The sequence below is a fragment of the Lemur catta genome, chromosome 2 (genome assembly GCF_020740605.2).
Source record: "Lemur catta isolate mLemCat1 chromosome 2, mLemCat1.pri, whole genome shotgun sequence".
Taxonomy (NCBI): Eukaryota; Metazoa; Chordata; class Mammalia; order Primates; family Lemuridae; genus Lemur; species Lemur catta.
In genome coordinates, this window is record NC_059129.1 from 1,401,770 (window position 1) to 1,413,235 (window position 11,466).

General features: G+C 65.6%; 2 protein-coding genes across 4 annotated transcripts; one reads left to right on the top strand and one right to left on the bottom strand.

Annotated features, from left to right (window-relative positions):
• The first annotated feature begins 75 nt into the window (after positions 1-75).
• Positions 76-5,345, top strand: NUBP2 (NUBP iron-sulfur cluster assembly factor 2, cytosolic). Of its 2 annotated transcripts, XM_045541124.1 has the most exons (7): positions 79-301; positions 2,849-2,967; positions 3,047-3,245; positions 3,792-3,946; positions 4,068-4,178; positions 4,363-4,432; positions 4,844-5,345. In XM_045541124.1, the coding sequence occupies exons 1-7, from the start codon at positions 286-288 to the stop codon at positions 4,987-4,989; spliced, it is 816 nt and encodes a 271-aa protein (XP_045397080.1). In that variant the 5' UTR covers positions 79-285; the 3' UTR covers positions 4,990-5,345. The 2 variants fall into 2 exon arrangements, with proteins under 2 accessions (XP_045397081.1, XP_045397080.1); XM_045541125.1 differs by lacking the exon at positions 4,363-4,432 and having other exon boundaries at positions 76-301.
• A 781-nt stretch (positions 5,346-6,126) lies between these two features.
• On the bottom strand, positions 6,127-11,321 carry IGFALS (insulin like growth factor binding protein acid labile subunit). Of its 2 annotated transcripts, none has more exons than XM_045541114.1 (2): positions 9,238-11,321; positions 6,127-8,072 (listed from the first exon to the last, which is right to left on the bottom strand). In XM_045541114.1, exons 1-2 carry the CDS (start codon positions 9,251-9,253, stop codon positions 6,325-6,327), a joined length of 1,764 nt encoding a protein of 587 aa, XP_045397070.1. In that variant the 5' UTR covers positions 9,254-11,321; the 3' UTR covers positions 6,127-6,324. The 2 variants fall into 2 exon arrangements, with proteins under 2 accessions (XP_045397070.1, XP_045397069.1); XM_045541113.1 differs by having other exon boundaries at positions 6,127-8,075.
• Positions 11,322-11,466: the final 145 nt, after the last annotated feature.

The window sequence follows — 11,466 nt, forward strand, 5'->3', positions numbered from 1 at the left end:
AAGCCCGCGCGCCCATTGGAGGCGGGGCGCGGCCGGGAGGCGGTCCCCTAGCGAACGTGGCGAGGAAGTAGGTCGCCCTCCGTTTCGTCTGAGCCGGAGCCGGCGCGCCGGGCTGAGGAACTCCTCCAACGACCTGATTGGCTGTGGGAAGCGGGACTGGTCCTATCAGGATGATCCGGGGGCGGGCTCGCACTGCCCATTGGCTTGAAGGCTCTTCACTCGGCCTGGGTCTCACGGTCCGCAAGCGGAAACGGACGGAAGCCGCGAATTCCAGCCGGCGGCGGCATGGAGGCGACGGCGGGTGAGTGCGGGCCGGGACGGCGGGCCGGGCGGCCGGGCGGCGTTCTCGCGGCCTGGGGCCCCCGCCGCGCTTTGCCTTTCCCGGGGAGGCCGCGCCGCGCGGCTCCAGTGCGCCGGTCTCAGGCCGGCGGGGCTGGGCCCCGACAGGTCGCACTCCCGGGCCCCGGGGGCAGGAGCGGGGCCGGGCCCGCCGCGGCCACTTTCTTTACTCTTCGCTGTCTGCGGGGAGAGGTTGCGTTGGCGGCGCGCCCGCGCGCCCTAAGGTACAGGTGTGCGTCGCACCTGCGGCGGGAGTCCGGAGCGCGCTCACGGGCAGGTGGTATTTCTGCAGCTGTGTTCAGAGTACGCGCTAAGTTGTTTTGTCTGCTTTATACATGCAGCTATTTTCCTGTTTTATGCTATGGGGTTTTGATTTGGTAGCCTGGTGACGCTGCCTTGCTTAAAGTCTGGGCAAGTTTTAAAAAGAAGTCTTGTTTAAATATAGTATTCTTTAAAAAAGGAAATACCAGAATATGACATATTTTCAAGTCTTTTACAAATAACGTATCTAAGCCTTAAAAAAAAGTGAAATTCTTGTGTGGGACAGAATACATACAAGTTTGCATAGATTAGCCAAATTAGGCTTTTGTAAATAGTGGTTGCTACATTTATCTTCTTTTTGTTTTGTTTTTTTGGAGGCAGAGTCTCACGCTGTTGCCCCAAACTATAGTGCAGTGGCATCAGCCTAGCTCACTGCAACCTCAAAGTCCTGAGCTCAAGTGATCCTCCTGCCTCAGCCTCCCGGGTAGCTGGGACTATAGGCCTGAGCCACTGTGCCAGCTCAGGAGATTTCCTTAAACTATGGGGAAAATGCACATAGAAATTCAAAAGGCCTAAAGGGGTGTACAGTAAAAAAAACTGACCTCCCTGTGCCCACAGGCAGCCCCTGGTATCAGTTACTTTCCAGAAGGAGCGTTTTGTATGAAGACATGTGTTTGTCCGGCATGTTGAATGCTCTGGATTTGGTTGGACTTTAGCCACAAGGCTGAGCAGGACACGTTATCCACAGCAAGGACCCTCCTTCCCTCCGTGGGGTCCCGCTTTGTGTGCGGCTTTCTTTGCCCCCTCCAGCACAGCCTCTTGTCCGTTAGGCCTGTAGCGAATGTGCTTCGTTTATAATCTGCTTGTAAGCTTTTCCACTTCGCTTAGCAGTGGAGGGTTCTTCGGGTGGTTTTCTCAGAGCTGTGTGGGACGGCACTGCTCTGCCCAGTCATCGGCGTCCTGCGAGGTGCCCTGCACCAGCCCACCAGGCAGGTGGCATTCCCCGCTTCTGCCAAGGAAAGCCAGGCTCCCTGGGATTAAGAACTTGGCCACGTGGCACCCGCACCAGTGGCAGAGTGGAGTCAGCACCCAGGCCCCAACAGAGTCCCCCCAACAGCAACAGAAGTGAGCTTAAGCCGTCCACACGTGCTACTTTCTCCACCTGTTGGTGTTTAAGTGATTTAAGTAATGACCTGCTCATTGCCTCACGGGTAACCGCAAGGCCGTGGTCTCTGGGCTTTTTGCTCGTACACAGTGGAAGGGGTCCCCTTTTGTGTCACCTGAAGACGACTTAGGGCAGGTGCTGTAACACTTTTGTGACAAGGACCTGCCTGAAAGCTGGGCCAGGTTCCCTCTGAGTTCCTGGGGGCTTTGGGAGCCTCTGAACCTGCCCTTGAGGTGGATCAAGTGCAGGGACAGTATTTATGGGTCATTTGTTGACCCCTCATGGCCCCCCTTCCGAGGATCTCTCCAGAGGCGGGAAAGCTGCTGGTTGCAGACCAGGGCAGGGGCTGAGGATGGGGCCTGCGCAGGCGGCAGCCCCTGCGGTGCAGCCGGGTCAGGGACGGTGACGCTCACTGGGCAGCACCGCAGACCGCTGGAAGGAAGAGGAGCTGGGCCAGAGTGGCCGGTGGGGACCCAGAGTGGGGACCGGAGCCTGTGTGGGGAGTGGCCGAGGACACTGTTGCGTCCTGTGGCAGCTCTTGTTTGCTAAGGTTTCTCAAGACTCCTTGCAGTGGCCAGGAGCGCAGCTGTGAGCGAGCGCGGACTGTGGCCGCTCAGGGTCCTCAGAGCCTCAGCGTCCTCCTGGGAACCAGAGGCCCAGGGCCAGCGCCACCCACACCCTGGGAGAGGTCTGGGGGAGGGCTGGAGTCCCCTTCGGCCAGAGGCACTGTGGGTCCTGTCAGCAGGTCCTGTTCACCTCACCTGTTTCCCATTGGAACCGGGGCGGAGCCGGCAGGTTTAGGGTCGTATTGCCCGTGGGTGGGATCCCGTGCACGTGTTACACGCACGTGTGCACCCGCACTGCAAGGAGCAGGCTGGGGACTCTGCCCTCGCCAGTGCAGGGCTCGGGGTGAAGGAACCCACTGTGGGTTGGGCTGCTGGAACACCTTCCACGTGTGCCAGGGGGAAGGGACAGGGCCGCATTTGGGTCTGGTCGTGAACCTGGCTGGGGCTCACGGCGCCCAGTGGGCAGAGAGGCGAGGCACTCAGGGTCCCGGCCCACCTGTCTCACATCTCTGACCAGAGCCTGGAAACCTGGCTGGCGTCCGGCACATCATCCTCGTCCTCTCGGGAAAGGGAGGCGTCGGAAAAAGCACCATCTCCACAGAGCTGGCCCTGGCTCTGCGCCACGCAGGCAAGAAGGTGAGCGCCTGCCCCTCGGGGCTGCCCCTGCCTGGCGAGGGTGGCCGGAGACTTGGCACGTGCCCTCCATCCCCCGCAGGTGGGGATCCTGGACGTAGACCTGTGTGGCCCCAGCATCCCCCGCATGCTGCGGGCGCAGGGCCAGGCCGTGCACCAGTGCGACCGCGGCTGGGTGCCCGTCTTTGTGGACCGGGAGCAGAGCATCTCCCTCATGTCCGTCGGCTTCCTGCTGGAGCGGCCGGACGAGGCCGTGGTGTGGAGAGGCCCCAAGAAGAACGGTAAGGATGGCGGGGTGACCGTTGCCCACTCTTGGCTGACCCCCCAGTGCTCAGAGGCCTTGGAGGAAGCCGGGTGTGGTGGTGGCGCCTGTGGTCCCAGCTACTCGAGAGGCTGAGGCAGGAGGATCGCTGGAGCCAGGAGTTTGAGGCTGCTGTGAGCTGTGCTGACGCCACGGCACTCAGCCTGGGCGACAGAGTGAAACTCTGTCTCAAAAAAGATTTTTTTAAAAAAAACCTCGGAGGAAGCCCAGGGCTGCTGCCCCTCCTCCTACACGCTGCTCCCTGCTCAGCAGTCAGGCTGTGCCTGAGGACCTGCATGTGGCTCCGTGACACCCAGCCGGCGGGCTCTGTGGCTGCTCGGGGACAGACTTGCCGAGCCGGTGCCCGCCCCTGCTGCAGGTGGTCCCAGGGCCTTCCGAGAGTCTTCAGTGGGCGGGGGGGGGGCTGGTGAGAGGGCGGCTCGCTGGGATGGGACCCCACCTGCTTGACTCGTGGCTGCCGGGCTGCGTGGCACAGACCCTGCTCCACCCTGATGCCACCCCGCAGCGCTGATCAAGCAGTTTGTGTCTGACGTGGCCTGGGGGCAGCTGGACTACCTGGTCGTGGACACGCCCCCGGGGACCTCCGATGAACATATGGCTGCCGTGGAAGCCTTGCGTCCCTACAGGCCCCTGGGGGCCGTCGTGGTCACCACACCTCAGGTACTGTTGGCAGCGCCATCCGGTCCCCGGCATGTGGCCTCTCCCCGCAGCTGAGCCGGCTGGCGTCTGCACGTCCTGGCTGAGGTGCAGCCGACGGGCCGGGTCTTGTCTCGATCTCCAGGCGGTGTCTGTGGGGGATGTGAGGCGGGAGCTGACCTTCTGCAGGAAGACGGGCTTGCGGGTGATGGGGGTCGTGGAGAACATGAGCGGCTTCACCTGCCCACACTGCGCGGTGAGTTGGGGGGGCTGGCCGGGTTGGCTGGGCGGGCGGGCGGGGGCCCGAGGCCACCGGGAAGCCAGGGCAGGTCAGTGACCAGTGCAAGCTGAGGAGACGCACCTGCGGGCCGGCTCCATGGAGCCACGTGCATGCGGGAGGCGTCCTCGAGCCTGTCCTCACAGCCCCGTCCGTCTCCTAGGAGTGCACCAGCGTCTTCTCCAGGGGCGGCGGGCGGGAGCTGGCCGGGCTCGCCGGGGTCCCCTTCTTGGGTGAGTGACAAGAGCCTGGGAGTCCGGGGCCCCGACGGCTCTCTGGGTGGGTCTGACTCCCCCGCGCCCACCGGCTGCCGAGGGAGAGGCAGGAGCCGTTTCCTCTCGCCCTCCTCACGCGCTGGCAGGCGCCGGCCGTGCGCTGCGGCTCGGCTCTGGGCAGTCGGTGCCCAACGGGCACCTCGGGCTCTGAGCAGGCACCGCAGGGGAGCAGAGGACGGGTGGCCGCTGTCCCCAGCCTGTGGTGCTGGGAGCCTCGCTGACGAGGATGTGCAGTCCTGGTGCCGGCGTTCCTCTTATGCGTGACAGGGAGGCAGCAGGGCTCGGCCTGTGGGAGCAGCCATCAGCCACGGGGCCTGCGGGGCCGCCGGGTGCTGCCGCCTCTTCCTCGGCCCCGCTCTGTCCTCACAGGCTCTGTGCCCCTGGACCCTGCGCTCACGCGGAGCCTCGAGGAGGGCCGTGACTTCATCCAGGAGTTCCCCGGCAGCCCTGCATTTCCTGCACTCACCGCCATAGCCCAGAAGATTCTGGACGCGACGCCTGCTCAGGCCTCCTGACTTGAGGAGCCGCCTCCTCGCAGGCCCGGAGAGGACTCCCTGGGGCAGAAGGCCCAGGACGGTGCTCCCCCGCGGCAGCGGGGCTCTTGGACCCCACGCCACGCTGCTTCCCAGCGCTCGTGACTGTCCCATGCTGCATCCCCGCCCCCGAGGGGCAGGCTGTTCCTGGCAGCTGAGCGTCCCCCACGGCCCTCAGCTGTCCCCGGGCTCCCCACACCCGAGGGTCCGTGAGCGATCTGTACTCACGGGAGGAGCGGGGGGCGTCCTGTGAGATGGTGAAATGACCTCAGACGTGTCAGTAACTGGGAGGAAGCCACCATTAAACGTGCCGTGTCTGCTGCCACGGGCGCAAGTCAGACTTCTGTGGACTCTGTGTCTTAGCGGTCACACGGTGCTTCTGTAGGTCCTGCTGCGGACAGGCCCCTGGGACCCAGGTGAGGACACGTTTGCTTCCCGCACGGTGGGAGTTTGGGGGGAGACTTTGTATCAGAGAAAGCTGCGTGGGGGCTCAGCCAAGGGGGCTCTGCCCACTCTGCGGGGGATGCGGACACCCAGGGCCCAGAGGTGGCTTTGAGAGTGAGCTGAGAGTCCGGGGCGCTTCTCTGCCTTTTCCTAGTGAGACCAGGAAGGGAAGCTTGTGGGGGGCAGCACGGCCGTGTGGAAGAGCTCGGCCCTTCAGGAAGGGCTTGGGCGGGGAAAGCCGCTCAGCGGTGAGTCCCACGGCCAGGTGGGACGGTGGTGGGGACGCACCTGGGTCTGCAGGTGGCGCTTCCCTGAGGGAAGGTGTGGGAACTGCAGTGGGCACCAGCCACCCCTGCCGCCCCCCGGCTGACTCACTGCCCAGCTTTCCCGCTCCACTCTCAGCCGCGGCCGCAGGGCCCAGGCCACCACCTGCCCTGTGCTCCGGCTGCCGGGACAGGGGCACTGCCCAGTCCTCAGGACGACACCCCAAAGAGGAGAGACGAGATGCTGAGGGTCCGGGAGGACCTAAGGAAGTGCCATTGTTCCTCGGGTGGGGGTGGGCGTCCCGGGAGGAGTCTGGGGGCGACCTACAAGACTAGGAGGACACGCTGGGTGCAGGATTGAGGCCAGGCGGGGGCTGGGGCCCAGGGCAAATGCTCTAAGCCGTACGCTGTGTTCGGTGTGTTGTCCTCCTTTAATTGGTGACAGCAGGGGGACTGCCATGCCCACCCCCCTCACCCCATCAGGCTGGCACAGCCTGGGGACCGTTCTTCACAGCTCCTCATTCTGAGGACAGCAAGGACCTGTCCTGACCACAGGGCAGCGTCTGGCCGGGGCGAGCCAGGCAGGGGACCACAGCCAGGAGCCCCGGGGTCAGCAGTGAGCAAAGTGGGCCTCACTGACGTCCCGCAGGTCGAGGCCCTCGACGCCAGGGGGACCGGCACAGGTGATGTTGTTGTAGGTGTACACGGGGGGCTGGCAGTCATCTCCCTCGGGGGCCACCTGGATGAAGCGGGGCACGGCACTGGGGTTCTGCAGGGCGAAGTCCCGCAGCGCCTTGAGGGGGCAGCGGCAGTCCCAGGGGTTGCCCTCGAGCCACAGGCGCTCCAGGCCGGGAGGGTGTGGCACGAAGGACTGCAGCGAGTTGTTCCTGAGGCTGAGGTAGCGCAGCCGCCCCAGTGGCGAGAAGAGGCCCTCGGCCACCGCCTCCAGGCGGTTGTGCGAGACGTCCAGCCAGAAGGCCCGCTGCAGGGGGCCCAGGGCCTCCGCGGACAGCGCCGACAGCCGGTTGCGAGAGAGGAGCAGGAACTCCAGCTTGCAGAGGCCCTGGAAGAGCCGGCGGGGCAGCTGCGTGAGCTGGTTGGAGGTGAGGTCCAGCTCCAGGAGCTCGGCCAGGCCCCACAGGCTCTGCTCCTCGATGTCGGAGATGCCGTTGTCCCTGAGGAACAGCCTGCGCAGCCCCGAGAGGCCGGTGAAGGTGTGCTGGCGGATGCGGCCCAGGCAGCTGCCCTCCAGGTGCAGGCTGTGCAGCTTGCCCAGGCCCTGGAACACCTGCTCCGGAAGGTTCCGGAGACAGTTGCCAGAGAGGTTCATGACGGCCACGTTGAGGAGGCCGAGGAAGGCACCTGCCTTGATGTCCTGGATCTGGTTGCTGTTGAGCGTGAGCACCTCCAGCTGCCCCAGGCCCTCGAACGCGCGCTCGGGCAGCTGCCGGATGCGGTTGTGGCCGAGCTGCAGCTCCTCCAGGAAGTGCAGGTCCTTGAAGGTGCGGGGCCGCAGGCCGGCCAGGGCGTTGTGCGACAGGCGCAGGACGTGCAGGCCCAGCAGGCCCGGGAACGTGTCCTCCAGGAGGCCGGCCACGCGGTTGTGGGACAGGTCCAGCCAGCGCAGCGCCTTCATGCCCAGGAAGGCACCCGGGGCCACGGCGGCGATGAGGTTGCGGCCCAGGTAGAGCTTCTGCAGCCTGGGCAGCCGCGTGAAGACGTTGGCCTTGACGCTCCTCAGCGCGTTCCTGCTCAGGTCCAGCTCGCGCAGCTCGCCCAGGCCGCAGAAGAGCGCCGGCTGCAGGTAGGCCAGCCTGTTCCCGGCCAGCACCAGCTCGCGCAGGTTGCCCAGGCCCTGGAAGGCCGTGTCAGGCAGCACCGCCAGGCTGTTCCAGCCGAGGTTGAGGTCCCAGAGGTTGGCGAGCCCCGCGAAGAGCCCCTCCTCCACCCTGCCCAGGAGGTTGTTGCTGAGGCTGAGCGAGGCCAGGCCGGGCGTGTGCGCGAACGTGTGGGCCGCGAGGCTCCGCAGCTGGTTCCGCTCCAGGTGCAGGTGGTACAGGTTCCGCAGCCCCAGCAGCGCCTGCGGCTCCAGGCTGCCCAGCTGGCTGCCCTGCAGGTTGAGGAAGTCCAGGCTGGAGAGGTTCTGGAAGGCGGCCGGGGGGATGGAGGAGAGGTTGTTGCCGTCGAGCCACAGTGCCCTGGCGCCGGCGGGGATGCCGGCGGGCAGCTGCGTGAGGTTCCTCGAGCTGCAGAAGACGCCGAGCCCGTCCGCGTCGTCGCCGGAGCTGCAGGTGCAGGCGGCCGGGCACTGGTGGCCCAGCGCTGCCCCGCACGCCAGCAGCAGCGCCAGCGCCAGGCCTGCTGTGGGGGGAGAGGCTTGAGGGGGCGGCACCAAGGGGAATTCTGGCAGGGCACCCTGGGCTGCCTGGGGTGAGCGCGACGCCAGAGCGGGGGCGCCCGGTCGTGAACTGAGGCACGCGGTCACCCCCTTAACCGCGTTCTCTGCGCCCGTGCTGACTCTGCACTTTCCCCCACGGGACCGGCGGGGTGACGTCCCTGCCTCGTCGCAAAGACTCGGCTTGGCTTCAGCCAGGCCACATGGGCTGGGGCAGGCTGGGCCCCTGCTGGCTGCTGGGCCGTGTGGCCGTTGGCACCCCCAAGGCAGACGGGCGGGCCGGGCCGGGCCAGGCTGCTACGGTGTCCAGTGTCCGGAGAAAGGGGAAGGAACTGAGCCGTCAGCTGAGCTCTGGCCATTTGCGGAATATTCTAGAGCAGGTCTGGGGGGGCGGTATTCACTTGTTGCCCCTGGTGAGCCAGGCCCCCCTTGCCTGGCCAGCCCCACATGCGGGGGTACCCGCCTGCCTGCTCCCCACTGTGTGTGGCCTGACCCCGGCCTTGGGGCAGACCCCAGACCCTCCACTTACCAGGGGAGGTAGCGCTTACCAGGTTGCATCTTGGGATTAGGAGCCCCAGGCCCCACTGACCCGGCAGCAGTCTCACCAGCAGCAACATCCCAAAACCCTGCCTGCTGGACACTGTGCCACCCGCCACACAGCCCTGTCCCTGCCCCAGAGAGCTCAGGATGCCGGGGGTGGGGTGGGACAGGGCAGTGGGGGGCTGTGATGGGTTGGGGCAGCCCTGGAGTCCGGCTCAAGCTTGAGGCCAGGGACCCCCACAGATGAGGGGTGTGAGGCACCATCGCCTACCTGCCCAGGCTGGGCCCTGAGAGCGGACCAAGTGGCTGGAGGGCAGTGGGCCCACCCGGTGGCTCCAGGGGCCTAGGGCTCACCAGCCCCTGCCTACGCTGCCTGCCGCGCTCTCGGGGTGGGAGGTGGGAGAAGGGAACAGAGACCCTCTGCTGGGTGGCCCAGCCGCATCCCCCTCCCACCCAGCGGTCCCCAGAGTCCCCCAGAGCTGAGCCCTCTAGAGCTGCCCTGAGGGCTGGCCCTGGCCCTGGCCCCCCCAGGCTTGGGGTCTCAGCTGGCCGGCCCAGGTAAGTGGCAGGACGCCCTAGGTGCCTCACCTTTCCTCAGGGCCATTGCGTGTGCAGACCGGGCTGTGGGCTGCAGTGAGAGCGTCTGCCGTGCCGGCCCCGGGGCAGCCAGTGCCTGTCGGCCGCAGGCCCGGCCCAGCTGGCCCCAGCCCCGTTAACCCCCTCGTGCCGGGCAGCCAGCACTGGTGCAGACGGTGTGGGCGAGAGTCCACCCAAAGCCGCCTCTGACCCGAGGCACCGGTCCCCGTTTCCCTGCGGAGCTGGCTGGGGCGGGGCTGGGCAGCCAGGTGGGGGTGGGGCCCCCTGGGAGTGGGCTGGTGCTCGAGGCAGGTCTGGGGAACCCAGGGCTTTGCCCGTTCCCACTCATGGGCAGGGACCCCTCGGGTGGCTCTGAGGTCTTGGGGATCCATTCCCAGGCTGAGCCATGACTGTTGGCCTCCGTGGGCGCCACCCCCTTTCCCCATGTGCCCCCTGTGTGGTGCCCACCCGCTCTCCCCAGAGGGGGTCACCATTTGGGCTCCCGGGCTCAGGGGCTGTCCAGGGCCCAGGCCTGTCTCAGCCTCCTGTGACCTCAGGGTCAGCTGGTGTCTGGCCACTGCCCCACCCCCAAGCCTCTTCTAGGAACACTGGGCAGGAACACCGGGCGCCTGTGTTTGCTTTCCCAGCCCTGTCTTCCTGGGGAGAGGCAGGCAGGGAAGTGGGGGTGGCCTGGCCTGTGGTCGCCCTCAGCCGGGCCGGGGAAGAAGGCTGCTCTTGCCCGCAGAGGCCCGGCGCCTCCCCCGGCCCTCCTTGTCCTGCTTGAACCCCGTCTCCACTGGTCACTGCCTCCTTCCGGGCCTGAGCAGGTGGGGCCCGGCCATCGTCCTGCCTGCCTGTCCCCTGCACATCCCCGAGGACCCCTCTCTGGCTGTCGGTGGCCCTGCCCCCTCACTCTGGGGGGTGGGATCATGTGCTCGGAAGGAGCTGGAAGAGGCACTGTGGGCGCGGACCAGGTAGGCGGGGCAGTGACCCACACCCCCAGTCTCCAGGGTATCCGGTCCCGTGGGCGGGTCCCCCGTGCCGGTGCTAGGGACACGCTTCTCCTTCCCTTTATTGAGAATCGATCGTTCCCCAGGTCGTTTCTCGGCTTCTGTTCTGAGAAATTATAGATCCGCAGGGAGAAAGTCCACACCCAGAAAGATCCACAGGTAAGTTTACACAGCGGAAAGTGCAGACTCAGCAGGGGCCCCAGGGCCAGCCGGGCGGCCTCTTCCCGGGAAAGGTCCCCGAGTGGGGCCTCTGTGTCCGTGTGGCTGCTGCCTGGGGCTGAGGCTGGAGCCGGGCACACCCGCCGCCCCTGAGCCCCTCGCCATGTGGGGGGGAGGGGAGTTAACAGGACTCTGTGTAAGCCTCGGGGCGAGCTCCATGTGGTAGGGGAGCCTCAACAGGATCTTGGCAAGCAGGTTATACATTTTTAAACCTCTTGAAGTCTGGAAGGACACTGAGGAACGTGCATGCATACATCCAGCCACGGGTTCCACGGAGAACACTCTGTCCCCAACTGTCCCCGCTGCAGGCTGGCCGCTCCCCCGTCTCCCTCTGGTTTTACCAGCAGTGTCTCCCTGAGGAGTTAGTGCTGCCTCTTCCAGTCCTCACGGACATGGCGTCAGGCCGCTGTGCCAGCTGTGTGCGGTGCAGCCGCGTGGCAGCCGCTGTTCTCTGCGTTCGCTTTGCTGCTGCAGGAGGCGCAGGTCTGCCGCCAGCTTAGCTTCCAGCGACACCCTCGGGCCCTGTGGTAGCGTCCCCGCGGCACACCTCTGTGGGAGCAGAACTGAATGGAGTCGCTGGGACCCAGGGACGTGCGTCTTCCCAGGGGGTGAGGCCACCCCTTCCCAAGGAGTTAGGCGGACCTCGCTCTCTGTTCACACCCTGCTCTGGTGGCGGAAGGATGGCGGCTTTTGTTGCTTTGTGTTTTCTCAGCAGTGGAGACTGAGCATTTTTCAGAGGCTCCTTGGCCATTGGATTCTCCTGTTTCAACGAGTGCGTGTTTTAAGTCTCCTGCCAATTTTCTTTTTCTTTTAATATTTGGTATGGACGGGGTCTCACTGTGTTGCTCAGGCTGGTCTCGAACTCCTGAGCTCAAAGCGATCCTCCCGCCTCGGCCTCCCAATTGCTGGGATTACAGATGTGAGCCAGCCGGCCAGCCTAGATTTTCTTTGAGACGTGGTCTCGCTTTGTCACCCAGGCTGGAGTGCAGTGGCTCCCTGCAGCCTCCAACTC

Bases quoted from the DNA above. Each gene is read 5' to 3' on its own strand.
- NUBP2 (XM_045541124.1), top strand. The intron at 3,246-3,791 runs GTAAGGATGGCG...GCCACCCCGCAG, and splicing joins GAGAGGCCCCAAGAAGAACG to CGCTGATCAAGCAGTTTGTG. The intron at 4,433-4,843 runs GTGAGTGACAAG...CTGTCCTCACAG, and splicing joins CGCCGGGGTCCCCTTCTTGG to GCTCTGTGCCCCTGGACCCT.